Genomic DNA, 15,619 nt, shown 5'->3' with positions numbered 1-15,619 from the left:
ACTTGAACGTTGGGAACAAACTGGAGAAGGGCTGGGGAGAAGCACTGCATAAGAGAGGAGGAAAAGTGTAAATTCCAGGGGAGAAGGATGTGTTTTGCTGGAGCACACTGACTCAGGAGAGAGGCAGTCAGGGTCAGATGAAGGTCTGGCTGGCCATGGTTAAGAATTCGAGTTTTAGTCTATGTGCGACAGGAAGTCATTGAACATTTTTTGGCAGAGAGATTGTAGGATTTCCAAAGAATCTTCTGTCTAATACCTGAAATTATGACTGTGGGTGAGAGGGGGTGGGGATTGCAGGAGGAGAAGGAAGGAGACAACTTAGAAGTCTGCGTTCATCCATGCAGGAAACATGGGTAGCTCGGACTAGGACTGGAGCAGTGTGGATGTAATGGTGTATGTTTTGGAAGTAAACATCTATATTTTTAGTCAACAACTAAAAGGATAGGAGGAAGTTGGAGAGAATAATAATACTAACAACAACAACAATAATAATGTTAATAATAGCAACTAACACCTCTATTGCATTTAGGATCCTTTGAGATGCTTCCAACATGTTAACTACTTTTATCTGCATAATAATAGTACCCATAGATAGGTATTATCGTCACTGTTTTATAGATGAGAACACTGAGGCACAGAGAGGTAAAATGATTGGCCAAAGGTCTCATAGCTGCAGAGCAGGGACACCAACTCAGGCATCAGATTCTAGAGAGGGTGCCTTTCCTCCAGTGTTCTAGGATGTAGTATCAACATTTAAGTACAATGGAGGGACAGAGACAGAGGACCTTGATGGGCCAATTGATACGATTTTAAAAACATTTTGACAGTGAGCAGAGATTATGGGTTAAAAAAAAAAGATAAAAGATCAGTCCCTGCCTTTAAAGATACAGTACTCTTTTATGTGCATTTATGTTTTTCCCCAGGTCCCATAAATGGGTCCATCGTGGTGGCATAATAGGTATAATAAATATTCATCATTTCATTTATGTCTACATAGATTTCCTTGTGAATTCAGGAAAAGATGGAACTTTGTTTTGCAGACACCCAAACCATGGTATTTGCTGTTCAGACCACTGCCAGACATCCAAGGGGCTCAATTTCTTGCCTCTGTTTTGGAGAGCTTGCTGGTTAGGTGCTGCCTTTGGAGTGTGGTGGCAGAGAGGTGTTGAGGGTCGTCAACGCTCTACAAGTCTGTTTTTGATGCATTGTGGCTGCCATGCAGCAGAGGGCGCTGCAGTAGTGTTCATCGTGGTCCTAGGGAGCCACTTACCCAGCCAGAAAGCGGGCCAAGCCAGGAGGAGGTGTGGCAGGCAGCCCACAGTCCTCTTTGGTTTTGCAACTTTAGTACCCAGGGCTCGTTCTACACAGACCATTCCTCTACACCGTATTTCATCATGTTGGGCGCCTTCCATCCAGTCCTGCATCCAGGCGTAAAGGAAAGGGCATTAGCTACCCGCCTTCCTAGGTTTAAGGATAGCCTGTACTGGGTTGCACCGGTATTCTCTTCTCTGTGTTCTCGGGGTCAGTTTGACAGTCCCCTTGAAACTACGAAAAGCCCCCGCCCCTGCGGCGTGTTTATGTATGTGCGCGCGAATCTTTGTTTCCTCTTTTGGTATCCTTTCTTTTTAACCTAATTGCGGGAACATCCGCCGCCCGCCCCACGTCTTTCCATTGACATTTGGGGCAACGGTAGGCTCAGAGCTGAAATCTCTGCCTCCTAAGATGCCCCTCAAGCTCTCCAATTCCCCTACTCCCACTGCATTTCGACTCACGCACGAGGGTGTATGACAGGTCGCATGTATATTTGTGGCAACCAAGACTGTAGCACTCGTCAAACCTGTTCTTCCCCTCCCGGTCCCCATAAGTCTCTCCAGCTGACCGGACTTACGCCTGGCAGCGCCTGGCACACATAGTGCCGGGGTTGAGATCCAGCCGGTGCCAGACGCCGCCCGGCAGAAGCGGGGAGAGCGACCGCATCCTCCTCGGTCTCGTTTCTCCTGCAGCTCCCCCGCCCAGGGCGCATTCCAGCTACCCCTTTGGGCTGCCTTCCAGCCGTCGCCCTTGGGTCCCAGGGGCTTCCCAGAGTGAAATCGAAGGTGAAAGAAACAAGGGGAGGGCGGGAAGTGGTTGGGAGGAGCCTCCAGCCCTGTGGAGGGTGGGAGGAGCCTCCAACCCAGGGGGTATTGTGGGAGGAACCGTAGGGGCGGGCCTGGGTGGAGAAAGGGGCTGGGCGAACCCGGGATGGAGGGTTGGCTACGCAGGCGCGGGGGCAGCGCCGAGAACCCCACGCGGGAGCTTCTAGAGTCTCCAGCCACCGCTTCTCACTTCACTGGAGAAGGGGCTGGGGCCGGGAGGGAGCTAATAAAGAGTGGATGCGCTGCAGCTGCTGTGGCGGCCGGAGTCCGCCCGAGCGTCACGGGAGCCGTGCGCCCGGGAGGCGGCGAGGCAAGGCGGCTCGCTTCGTCCCTCCCACCCGCCCTTCTTTCTCTTCCTCCAGCTGGTCCCAGAGCCCGGCTCGGTCCGGTCCCTCTGCCCCCATCCGGCACTCTTCCACCTCCTCTGAGTCCCACTCCTCACCTAGGGTGCCCCTCACTGCCATGGGTTAGGGTGGCGGCACGAGCTGCGCGAAGGACCAGCCCTGTGCACAGATCCGCCGGGGGGCGCGGAGCCCGAACGCCGCTCGCCGCTCTTCGGTGCTGGGCATGGGGAGCGCCGTGTGAGCCCGCACCCGGGAAGGACGCAGGAGCTGCGGAGACGGGCACGAGGAGGAAGAGGAGAGTAGTGGATTGGAAGGACCTGAGAAAGGAAGGGAGGGTAGAGAAGCGAGGGAAAAGTGAAGCTGGGAGGAGAAGGCGACGGAAGGTGGGGATTGATGCTTCTGTTTTTTGTTGCCGCTGCTGCCCTTGCTCTGAGAGCCAAGCCGGAGGAAAGGAGGTGGAGAGATGATTGCAGAGTTGGTGAGCAGCGCTCTGGGGCTCGCCTTGTATCTCAACACCCTGAGTGCGGATTTCTGCTATGATGACAGGTAAGGGGGTGAGAGGAAGGGGTCACGGGCTGCTTGGGGACTCCGCGGTGGCTCTGAAGCTTCCCGCTTTAAGCCTCGAAGTGTGTCTTGGAGGAACTAGTCTAGCACCTGAAGGTTTAGGAGACGCGTAAACATCAACACCTGAAGCAAATACCGGGGACGCGGACGCACTAGGAGGACTGAGGGAGTTTGTGTTCCTAGTTTGCGGCAGGTTCCTTCCCCTTCCTTCTCGGCTCTTGGCAGACGCTTAAGTTTCTTAGCGGAAATCACAGCAATTTGGGAAACTGTTTAATGAGCTTATTTTTAAAAAGTCTTAGGTATTCCTTGGTACAACAAAAGCACATTGAGCGATTTTACGTCTGGACTGGAAGGAAGCCGCTCCCCGCCCCCTAATAGATCTTCCCCGTAGCGTTTCCTTTTATTGATGGGACACTTTTATTTCCCGAGGTTAAAACACGTTTGACAGTTGCCAAAATAGTGGAGACATCGCACTCTGCTTCAACTTTCCCTTTTGACGTTTGGTGCACTTTACTTTGAGCCAGGAGATCGGTGCTGCTCCTCTCTCCCGCTCCCCCGCCTCCTTCACCAGTCGATGGAGTGGCACTCTGTAAAAGCCTGAGCTTCCCTTTCTGTTTGGGAGTTTTATACTAGACGTTAGCGATTCTCTTGTGCTAATTGGGGAAGAAGATGCCCCTAGAGACTGAAGCTGTCTTTGCACTTGGGTTAGTTTGGGTGGCTAATGAGACCTGAACTGTGTTGTCAAAGAAACTGCATCGATTTCTGGAAAATGGCACAGTTGTACTCGTGTCTCTCCACCTATTTTTTAAACGTTGTTAATGTTTAGAAACTGATGAAAAGCTCCAATAGCCATTAGGGAAAATTACAATTTGTGCTTTTCCGGTGACTTAATCTGAGTACAATTAAAACAGATGCATAATTAAAATAGATTAGGGAGACCAGCACGCCTGGCTTAACTTATTAACCGTCCTGGGATGTTTCATGCTCCATTGAAATTAAACCATCCAAAAAGTGAGCACAGATTTACTTTGACAGCTTTTCAGCAGCCTCTCTGGACTCTGGAAAGTGAATGGTTCCCCAGGGTCAGGGCAAGGCAGTGAGTGAACTTAAGCAAAGTGGTTGATTGTGAGGTGAGATGAAGGCAGAATCTGTTCCCGGGGGTAATTAGCCATATTCTGTATTCTCTGATGAGCACACTGTCCGGCTAAAAGCATGTTCATGCATGTATGCCTTAAGTCAGCGAATCTTGGTTCACAACCCCATGTCTTGTCTCTTATGAAATCCCCCGATCATAGATACAAAAACATCCAGAAAACCCTTCTTAATGCATTTTATGTAGTGTCTATCAGAGACTAGTTGATAGGAAGTCACTGTTAGACATAAACTTTTTCTCAACTTGTAAGCAGTATGCAGATTTCAGCAGCTGTGCTGCATGTTCTGAGAAATAAATGGTGTGTGTGTAAGGGTGAGGTAAGCTGCTTCTGTTCCCTCCAATTTTGTGTTACTGTGCACCTGCTATTTCTTGAGCATTGGCAGGAAAAGCTCATGCTTCCAAAGACGGATGACTTTTCACTAAAGTGAGCTCAGGGAAGAGTCTGGGCAGTTACTGGTTCTGCTGGAGACAGTTTGAAAAGTAAGAATTTAAACCAGTAATTTAGAGCTTATAAGAAAAAGGAATTTACTGTAATACTGTAACTATTGTAGAACATGGTGCTAAATCAAGCATTCCTGGTATAGCTTTTCTTTATTGTTGTCCCTTCTTTAAAAAAATACATGTCAGAAAAAGCTATTCAGATTAAGGCTGGAACTAAACTAAATTTGCATGTACATTTTCTCTATAGACTTAATGCTTACTCTGTGTTCTTTTATTATCAGAAGTGTTGGGACTTTGTAACTTGGGCAGAATGGTGTGAGTGTGAGGGTAAGTCAGTTGTGCTTTGAATGCTGCGGGGGTGGGGGTGGGCAATTGTCATAAGTTCTTTACCTGCTATATAGATTGAATGGAGTGCCAAATTTCTGACTTACACCTACCTACGTAGATGAATTTAATGTGACGATTTGACCATATCATCTAATGGCTGGCATATTCAGTATATGATACATAGACATTGTACACCGATGTGATGTTGAAGGCCTGTAAATATAAATTATACTTAGCCACAATTTGAAGAGTGTATTTGACTCGAATTTTCTTAGTAGCAGAACTGCATCTGTAGTCACCCACTCTGAAGAGTATGAAATCTTACAGGTACCAAACTTGTTTTTTATGTATCCTAGAAATTATGAAATGTGTACTAATGGGAGCATGGAGCTTGTTTGGGGTCTGCATAGCATGTTCAGGTGATTCAGTGCCAAGGTGCACTGTAAGTGGTGTCTTTCGAGACAGATGTTCTATCTCACTGGTGGGAGAAAGGGGGAAAGAGCTGGGGAGTCAAGTGGAAACTTTAGGAGGATGATAACCTGTTTATTTCCACCACTCCATTTCAGACGACAAAGACCCAAGAGTAAAATTTTAAGCTGCGGATGTGGATTCTGCTCCCCGCCGCACCCCTCCCCCCAAAAAAAACAAACCTTTTGTGAAATGTGGGTCTGGAGGGAGAGGGCAGTGCTAGAAGGGAAAGGGCAGCAGCTCGAGGAGGGAGATGGCTCTTACGCTTGACTTGCTTAACTAAGTCAAGACTGCATTTTCCCTGAAGAATCTGGCATTTACTGTAGGAGGGCTTTCTATTGCTTCAGCTTAAACATTATTGCTGTGGTACTTCTCAAAGTTATCATTTCTTTTAAATACAGTGATCAAGTTTACTTTATGAACTATATGTATAATTACTTTCAGCGTTTGCTGTATGTAGCTTGGTTGAGATTAAGGGGTAATCTGAAACTCTTAGAGCAAAATCAATTTCCCTACAGTAAAATTTACTATTTTACAAGTGTTCCTGTGCTAAACTTAAGAATATGGCTATGATGTGATGAAACAAACGGTAAAAGAGTCGAATTCACCATATCTAATGAAAAAGCATATACGGTTTCAGCTTCATCCCCTGCCTTCAATCTGGTAATGACTGTATTGAATCTTAAATTGTGGTTGGAGTAGAATTGAAATTATAAATAAGCTGTCTTTGCCAAATTTTAAGTCATGTTGCCTGTGACTTCTTGAAGGACCCTTTCATTTTCTGGAGAAATTTGATGTTGAGGTCAGTGGAAAAAATTTGCTGACCCTGAATTCTCTGCTCTCTTACATATTTGTTGAGGATAGCCATTGCATCCTTTTCCCTTCATCCTCTTTAAAAGTCCTGTTATGTTTTGCACAGAGATAATACCGAAAGAGGAGTCAGTTTACTTTAAACCAACAAAAGTAAACTGTAAATACTGTTTTCTAGTCTGATTTCATTTTGAACATGTCATCTAATTGACGGCATGCCACTTACGATAGATAACAAGTGAATAAGAAGATAATGCAATGAATACATCTTTTTATTCTCATGTGAGTAAAATAATGCATTGGTTATTAAAAAAAAAAAAAGACAATTTGAGTTTTTGAAAGTGGGAAATGGGTTTGTGGCTGCTTTGGAAAGTTTTTTCCTTATTGCCCATTCTGCAGTTGTTAAATCCAACCATGACCATTAACATTACCTTTAGATTTCTTAGTTATTGAGATGCAGTAATTGTGTGAAACTTGGAGAACCAACTCCACAGCAGGAATTTCTGCTCTTGAATCAAAACTACCCCAAACTCTCAGTAGCACATTTCTAGTTCAGTTACTTGTTCAGATATAAATGTAAATCTCAGCTTTTACAGAAACCTTTGTTAAGATTTCTTTCCTTAAAGTCATAAAGATTTTGATTAACAGTATTTAAAATGAAGGAATGGAGGGAGGATTTAAGGTATACTGACAAGTTTAAAAAAAAACAAACCTGTGAGTGTGTGTGTGTGTGTGTGTGTGTGTGTGTGTGTGTTCCCCTAAAGATACTCAACTAGACCTTCTACTTGGTCTTTTAGTGTTATTGTCAGTTTGGGTTTTTGACCTGGTATAAGAATCCCTTGTGAAATGCTCAGTCCCTCTAACTTCTCTCTAAAAAGGTCTAATAGACTCACCTTGGACCAATCCAGGAATTCTTATCTTAAAATTCTAGTATGTTCAACCATTGAAGGTATGTCTGGTATTTAGTAAAAGCATGTTTAGAAAGAATTATTATAAAATCAAAGTAAATAAGGGAGACGTTTGCTTTGTATCAAAGGTCGTCTCTTTAGGTCTTTATTGAAAGAAGCCAGTGTGTACAAGAGTTTATTTTATTCTCATCTCCTTCCCAGTTGATCATATACTGAAAAAAAGGCCAGCAGGTGCAATTTATAGCTTATGAACTATTTTATATGACATTTTATTTTTTAGCTCCGTTTTGACTATATAATCAAATCTATGTAGAAAAGGTTCTTTTTGCTAGTTGAACAAGTACATCTCTTAACAGTAAATTAAAATTAAAATTAGGCGAAGCGCTTATGGACCACTTTGCCTTACCTCCACTGAGCCTGTCACATGGGGTTTATCCTAGCAAATGACCCAAATACAAGCACTGAACGGACAAGTCGAAATGCCACAGGGAAAATCGCTTGCCAGCCATCCGTCTCTTAGTTGTTTTTGTGTATAAATATACTATATTTTGGGGGGCTGTATCATTGCATATCATTCACTTACGTCATCTCGTCATCTGCACTTAGTTTTTCAGTGCTAATGTGCCCCTACGGTAACACTGAATTCCCTGCTGCTGTAATTCTAAAACAGCTACAACCTTTCGGATTCCAACGTGAATGAGGAGCAGTTTGTCTTCCTAATCTCTTTGTGGCTGTTCAGTGCACTAAAAGCACTTGTTTAAAATACCCTCGATGGTGCAGCTGTTTATCACAGGCAAGTGGTATGCTTTCTCTAAAACCGGCACCTTCCTAATAAGAGGAAAGGACAGAGTTTACCCTTAAGGCGCTCTGATAAATCTGTGGCTGACAAACCTACTTTCTTATAACTTCATTATTCACCCCCAACCTGCTTTTAACCTAGTAACATTCATCTTTCAAATTTTTTGATTCTCTCTTGGAAACGGCCTTGTATGAGCTTTGGGTACTTACTTTAATGGCCTCGCAAAAGTGACGAGTGTTGCAGCTTTGATGGAAAGGACAAGTGATTTACTGAATGTAACCACCTGCCTTCAATGAATAGCCATCCTCATTAACAGCCTAGTTGGAAAAAAAAGGGGGAGAGGCCTTTTGCTAGGGGCTACATACCTTCTGTTCTTCATAGGATGAAAAAGGCATAATATTTTGAATAATTACAGGTGTAATTATGCACAGTGCTGGATGGTTTCTTGGAAGATTTGATTTGTATGTGCCTTTGAGGAATAAATGACTACCTTCCTTAATTCACTAATTGTGAATATCACTATACGCGGGCTTCCCGTATAAATGGTACATAATACCCACAGCAGCTGTTCACTCTGGTCCGTAAGCATCCCTACCTGTCTGACCTTTCCTGCCTGTACTTTACCAGGTACTGTGCAATGTTTGAATCTGCGAATGTGACGAGGAACTTAAAAAAGGCTGATAGCTTGTCCGTTACCAGAACTTCGCTTGTATTTACCCATGTTTATTTTGAGTGGTACTCAAATTTTGAAACTTTTACTGGGATTCTCTTGGCTTTTCTTCTGGAACATCTCTGCTGAGGATCCATAGTAGATGGTTTGAACTGAATTTGGATGGTTTGAACTGAGTTTATCCTTGATCTGGTGCTCGTTGGCACTTTATTCTTACATGTGGAAGCTTTAGACTACCATTCCCAAATATCTTCTTCCTAACTGTCCAGGCCAGTTATTTTCCTTGGAGGACTGCCGAGGCTGGGCTCTTTAACTAGATTTGCCTTGACTGGTCATAGGAGTTGAAGACACTTGCCTCAGAGATTATTTTGGCTGTATTTTCAAGGCAGTTAATTCCAATAAATTGCAACACTATCAAATTTCAATGAACCTCTTGTCCTCATCTCTGACATTTTAGCTTTGCAGTTACATTTGTCCGTTTCTCTGGTGCTCAAGATTTCTTAGAATAAAAGGTCTGGATCTTCATTTCAGTCTTTTAGAAACTTTCTGGAATTACAATTTTGGGTTCACCTATGACCTTTTTTCTTTACAAGTATATGGGGAAGAATTGAGTAATTCTATCTACTCAGGAGAATTTTGAAGATTTAGTCTCAAGATTTTACATTAAAAGTTGCTATCATGTTTTTAGAGTAATTAATTTTATTTAAAGGCATTATTTTATTTAAGGGCATTTCATAAGATGCAGTTAGTTTGAACAACTTAGAAATGATTGTTTTGAAGATGGAGAGAGATTTTTGACTTGCTCATATCTAAAACTTGAATATGAGAAAGAGATTAGAATTGAAAATTCAAACTCTGCCTTTAGATTCCATTTATAATGAAGTTATATGTACTTTTACTTATTCTAAGGCTGTACACAGTGCTTGAGAGCAGTGCTACTGTATCTGTTTTAAAAGTACCGTAGTAATTGGCAGAGGAGATACTATTTGCTTATGATAATTTGATGAAAGCTTTTGTTTCTTGATGTCTTTGCTGGGGATTTTGTGCTATCAGAGGGAGGCAGGGTTCGAAGCATGGCACAGCATGTAGTTATAGTCAAGGAGACTGAGTAAATTACGTGATTTATCAAGTGAAACACACATCAGTGCCCTTGGAATAGCAGCTATGTGGTAGATGTTGTGGCCAAATAAAATATTTCTGTCAGATCCCTTTGTCTTTGATAATTACCCTTTATTTCTGTGGAATTTATTATAATAAATATAATTATTCCTCAAGAGCATCAAGTTTTTTTTTAAAAAAAGAAGCAAGTTCAGTCTAGGTTTATGATTATGGCTTAATTAGGAAAGAATGTTTACAAATATTGCCCTGGGGTAAAGGAATTTACTGACATTTGAAACTGCAAAATTCACAAGTTTGATGATGAAAGGGCTTTTTTCCTAATTGTCATTACAAAGATTATTGATTTCTTTCAAAGTAGAAAAACTCTCCTAGCCTAGAAATTCTCAATTGGCATCATTTAGGAGGATTTTAACTTCAAAGGATGTGTTATTTGCTGAAGAGTGGCCACTGGGGCACAGTATGACTCTTGACATTTTGAACAGGGTTAAATGATGCCACTGGAGTATTTCAAACAGCCCTGTTTAAACATTGTTTAAAAATCTAGTGGGAAGCATGGCAATCCATACAACTCTGCATACTTGGAATTCTTGGGGTATTAATTTTAAATGCAGTTCACAAGTTTGCTTTTTATAAAATAATTTTTTTTTCATTTTTTTAAGAAAGATGAATATGGCTAATACAATTTTTACAGCTGAGTCTAATGAACTTTTGTGTTCTTTTTTCAGTTGCTTGTAAGTATCCTATAAAGAGACTGAAAGGGTGCAGACCATAGCCTTGTTCCTTGTTTTTGCTTTCATCTCTCTCTGGGTTACATGTCTGTATTTAGGATATTATTATAAAGCCTATTGTTATTGGGCATCTGTTATAAAACCAAGAGTATAAAACTAGTCTCTGAGTGAGTGGCAGAAAACACTTTGGGAAAAGGAAACATCTTGTTTTTGTTAATTTCCAATTTGTTTCACATCTACCCTGCTTTCTTGTCTCTTAGGGATATCTCTTGGATTAAAAATGAGAGTCAATAGTCTGACTCTTTACAATCTCAGTGCATATTGAAGCAACATTCCTGCAAAGTGTGTCCTCCACAGGGGGTGCCTGCGGTGGTAGCGTGGCCATAGAGATTGTATTCATAGGCTTGGCTACTTTTCTCCATTTGGAAAGGACACTTGTCATTCCAGAACCATTTGGGAAAAGGGGTTCTTGAGGTAGGGCCGGCAGCTGTGATGTTCCCCTGGGGTCCACTCTCATTGTTTTATAAACTGTCTTTTGTCTACTTCTGCCCTCCTATCTTCAGGTTTTTAAAGGTATTATAAGTACTGAGCCCTGCTGCCTTGGAATGTAAAAGATGTCTTAAGGTAGAATACTTGGGTCCAAATATTTTGTCAAGTGTACTTCTTTTAAAATAGGATGTTCCTCTCCTCCTCTGAATAATTAACTACAAGACTGCTCACCCAAAGCAATAGAAAAGAGCTCATTTTGACAAAACAAGCTTCTAATGACGAATTTTCCAGCTACAAATTTGCAGAAGAAAAGTTCTCCGATGATGAAGAAGTTTAATCAGGCAAAAAGACATTTTTATTTGCAAAAATAGGCCCTTTAGAGGGAGGCAATTATTTATAGCTGATGTGAAAAACTGGTATACCTGAATTCATTCGGTAAACCTCATTTAAAATAGGAAGGTTATTCTTGTTATTCTATTGAAATGAAAAAAAAAATGGTGCTGAGTTGTGTCACTGAATTCATACGAAAGAAATAAGGCTTTACCCTTTAACCACTCTTAGAGGGATATGTACTGACTTAACCAAAGAAAATGAATGAGATTTGAACAAAAATCTGTTAAAAAGACACTAGTGTGCAGCCTGAAACAACCAACTGTAGTTTGCAATAGATACTTAGTCTTCTGTTTGAAATGTTCCATTAAAAATGATCTCTTTAGGTTTGCTTCTTCCTCTATCTGTATAATTTTTAAATCTTTTTGATTTTTCTTTTAAAAACAGTGGGGTTTTTTTCTTTTGTTTCATGTTGAATAGAAAAAGAAATTTCACTTTTTTAATACCTCTTGTATGTCATCAACATAAAGTAAACCACTTCTCAGAGAGAGTATTGAGTAGCTACTTTTAAATTCAGGCTTGATGTGATATTAAGGATGCCTGTGGCAGCAAGAGCTGTAGGCCTGGTCCTCTCTCATAGCTCGCTCCTCAATCCCCGTCCCCCTTTCATCCTTTGATATGAATGATTACCTTTAAAAAAAAGTCTTTTAAAATGGAGTTTAAATCCTCCGTTTCTTTGAACCAGGTGGGTCTCTTTGTATCTCTCATAAAGGGACATTTTTGAGCTGGGCCTCTTGTTGGATCTCTTTCCATCAGTGCTCCCCAAACTTCAATCTAATTGCATGTCACCTGAGCTTGTTAAAATGCAGATTCTGCCTGGAGTGGGCCTAGGAGCTACATTTCTATCATTTCCAGGTGCAGTAGAGGCTGCTGGCTCATGTAATGTACACATTAGCTCAGTGTGTTTTACAGACATTTGGGAAAGACTGCCTACATTCCTGGATTAAGAAAGATTGAGGATAATCTTTTTTATCTCAGAAGCATAGGAGTTTAGCTATTTTATTTAATCTCTTTCTGTTTTGTTTCTGTATTTGTTCAATCATGACATCTTTAAATTGATCATAAGAGTTTGAGATATGGTGTATATTTTGAAAAGGTAGAGAGCCTGTTAAAATCCAGGAGATGATCTCTATTGAAATATCTGTCACCGTCTTGTGTTACAATATCGTTTTCTTTATAACCTTACTGTGGAGACAGATGCTGGATTCTGATTTTGACAGATAAACTGATAGGTGGTTGCTTTAGGCCTATGACTTGAATAGGTACTGGTACCTAAACTGAGCCTACAGTGAGTGCCTTTATGGGTTTGTACTTTTGTTGAACAATTCTTTGTAACGAAACTTGGCATACATTGCACGAAGTCTATAGACGTTAGGCAGGCAGCAAAATACAGGTGTTTAGGCAGCTGAGAGTAGGAAAGATATATTAACGATATTCAGGCACTGGGTGATGCTACTGGGTAACGGTATATCCAAGTGGGATTAGAGATGCTTGTGTCCCTGTGATTTTTTTTTAGCCTAGTGCACTAAATCTTGGTCTTTAGGCACTTTGGGGGACTTCTGAGTAGGTGAATACCTTATATATCTGAAGTTTTTCTTTCCTACTTCTCAAAAGTCTTTTAAGGAACTTATAAGGAAGTTATAATTATTTCTTTCTTTTTAAAATACCGTACTGTGTTCTACAGACAGTATTGTGAGAGAACATTGGTTACAATAGAAGAGTTTTAGTCTTGCAATTAACACATTATTAACTCGTACTTGAGCTACTGAGCCTCTAAAACTTGATCTTATAGTTGGTCAGGAAGTGAAGATGATAACAACTGCTGACCACAGAGTGAGGAGCAAATGAAATAGTCTGATGAATGTTTTCTGTGTGTCTTAGGAAGGTGTATGATTATACAATTAGACGAAGAGGGTGTTGGACCTGAGGGTGAATGACTTGGCTCTTACTCTCCCTCCCGAGAGGACAGAGCTGTGCTCTGCGCCACGTTGTCGCTCACTTTTCCGCTTGGACTCAGTGGTTGAGCTCCTGCCGCCCCAGCTTCTGTTGCCACCCCCACACCCTGTCTCTGCTTCTAATCTCTGTCCACCCTTTTGGTCAGCTGTCCCTAGACTGAACACAGAAGCAGGTGTTGCTCTCCTCTGCTGCTTTTCTGTTGCTTTCCCTGTGTTTCTGGTCTCTGGGCATGAAGGCTGATTTTGAATAGACATTTTGGCCCGTCTGAGCACTTACTTCCTTCTCTGGGGTAAAAGGACCAGTTACAGTGCATTGGGTGTAAGTAATCTTTGGTACTTCGGTTCTGCTTGGCAGGGCGTATTGTTACTGGGTACTCATGGTCTCTCTCTTCAATTAAACCCTTTTTCTTTTTGGAGTACATTCAGATTCAGAGCAGTTCTGGCAGCCTAGTGATTAGGAAAGATATATGTCAGATAAGCTGAAGTTTTTCTTCAGTGAAGTGTTTGTGTTAATCAGTGGCGTACTGAGAATTTGCAGAGTATGCTTAGAACATACACCGGGTGGTGACATCTGATATATAAACCTGGTGATACATTTTTGTAACTAATTAGAAAATATTTCTTTCTTTGAGACCTTTCTAAGCAATAGGGTGGCAAAAAAGTAAAAAGACCACAAGAATTTTGGAATCAGATAGTGTAGGGGTCTAATCCCAGAACTATTACTTGCTAATTGTGTAATTTTGATTGTGTTACCGAAACTCTTTTAGCCTCTGTTCCCTGTTCTATAGAATGATGATGATAGTAACACCTAGTTTATAGAGTTTTGGGGAGAATTTAATGAGATGAGTTTTATACAGTGCCTGGTACATTGGTGTCTAGAATACTTACTAAGAATTTCTCTTAATAAACTATTCGTTAACTCTATAGCTGATAGTTTAAAATCACTGTATAATAACATCTGAAAATATTACAGAACATTTAGGGATTTTTCTTTAAAGCCAATATTCAAAATTAAACTTATTTCTGGTAATGGTTAACTTAGTATTTCATATAGATTTAGTGTCACTGAAACAGTCCGGTGAACTATATTAAATAACTACTAATTGTAAAATTCAATTTTCATCTTGGCTTACAAGTTTGGAGAAATAATGTTGAAATTTAACCATTACACACATGCATTCACGCACATACAAACAAATTTTGCCAATAAAATGTTTGCAGTATAAATGTATACAGCTGAAAAAACAGAACTCAGGTGTCTTCCATTTTCTTCACCATTATAACTTTCTTCTTCAGATTAGGTGATACTGTATAGGAGTATACGCAAACTTATGATTTCTTAGCATCTTATAAGAATTGTTTCATTTGATGATGTGTAGCTTAGGTTTTTAAGGAAAATCATTGTTTAAGGAAATATCTTAAAATTAAGATATTCCTTATTAATAAGGAAAAAATTATAATAAAAATACAGAGTTGTTTTCAGTTATGTTAAATTAAGAGTTAGCTCAAATCCTAGGAATATTTGTATATATCTTTTGCCTGCAGTGAGTAAAATTGGATATAAAGGCTCTGTTTGTTCTTTGAAGTCTTTTCTGGGAAACTTGTCACTAACTTGCTCTGTAACCAAGGCCTACAACTTGCATTAATTCATTTACAGGTAGTTCTGCATTCAAGAATATTGATCCCAGGGTGGGGAGGGTATAGCTCAGTGGTAGAGTGCATGCTTAGCATGTATGAGTTCAATCCTCAGTACCCCCATTAAAAATAAGCAAATAAAGAAGTAACTTAATTACCCCCTCCAAAAAAGAATATTGTTCACTCTCTTAATTAAAACAGGTCTTTCACACGTTTACTTAACATTTAATACTAACATTTCTTGCTTCCCTTGCCCCTGCAACTCCAGAGGACGAAATACTTTCTCAAAATGCAAGTAAGCTTAGTATGTTGAAGTTTCACCGTGTTGATGGCACAGTTTTCTCTTCAGGGTCAGGGTGTGGCCCTGATGATTTCCAGGTTCCTTTCTGGGGTTCTCAGCAGTTGCATTCATTTGCCTAAGAAATGTATTTGAAGTTGGCCATTTGGGAGCAATTTAATACTGTTTTAAGTAAAACATTGGTCATTTGGCTACACATACAGTAGAAAAGGAGGCACATTAATACAACAAACTGTATGCACCAAAGATGTTTTTACCTCAGCCATAATCATCATTTTATTTCTTATGTGTTTGTTACCTTCTTCTCAGTTGGACTGTTTACTCTGTTCCTATTGATACTCAATTCTAACAGCAAGTGGCAAACTCCTAAAAAGGAGAACACTTTT

The 15,619-nt window shown here is 40.9% G+C and overlaps 2 protein-coding genes across 3 annotated transcripts in view; both read left to right on the top strand.

The window, feature by feature from the left end:
* The window catches only part of METTL25 (methyltransferase like 25), a 200,160-nt gene extending 198,108 nt beyond the window's left edge, over positions 1 to 2,052 (top strand). Inside the window, exon 14 of the transcript XR_012510797.1 lies at positions 2,004 to 2,052. The gene's annotated coding sequence lies outside the window, so the exon portion shown is untranslated. The remainder of the gene's footprint in view (positions 1 to 2,003) is intronic.
* TMTC2 (transmembrane O-mannosyltransferase targeting cadherins 2) overlaps positions 1 to 15,619 on the top strand; it is a 481,591-nt gene that overhangs the window by 122,240 nt on the left and 343,732 nt on the right. Inside the window, exon 1 of one of the 2 annotated variants that reach the window (XM_010958805.3) lies at positions 2,884 to 3,025. The exons of the other annotated variant lie outside the window; for it this stretch is intronic. Within the exon in view, the coding sequence (XP_010957107.1) occupies positions 2,943 to 3,025 (83 nt within the window). The 5' untranslated portion in view covers positions 2,884 to 2,942. Of the gene's footprint in view, positions 1 to 2,883; positions 3,026 to 15,619 lie in introns of those variants that run through there. 2 annotated transcript variants of the gene reach the window in all.

Source organism: Camelus bactrianus, chromosome 12 (assembly GCF_048773025.1).
Source record: "Camelus bactrianus isolate YW-2024 breed Bactrian camel chromosome 12, ASM4877302v1, whole genome shotgun sequence".
NCBI classification, from domain to species: domain Eukaryota; kingdom Metazoa; phylum Chordata; class Mammalia; order Artiodactyla; family Camelidae; genus Camelus; species Camelus bactrianus.
The sequence above is the reverse complement of the archived record's forward strand: the minus strand, read 5'-3'. Positions and strand labels throughout refer to the sequence as shown.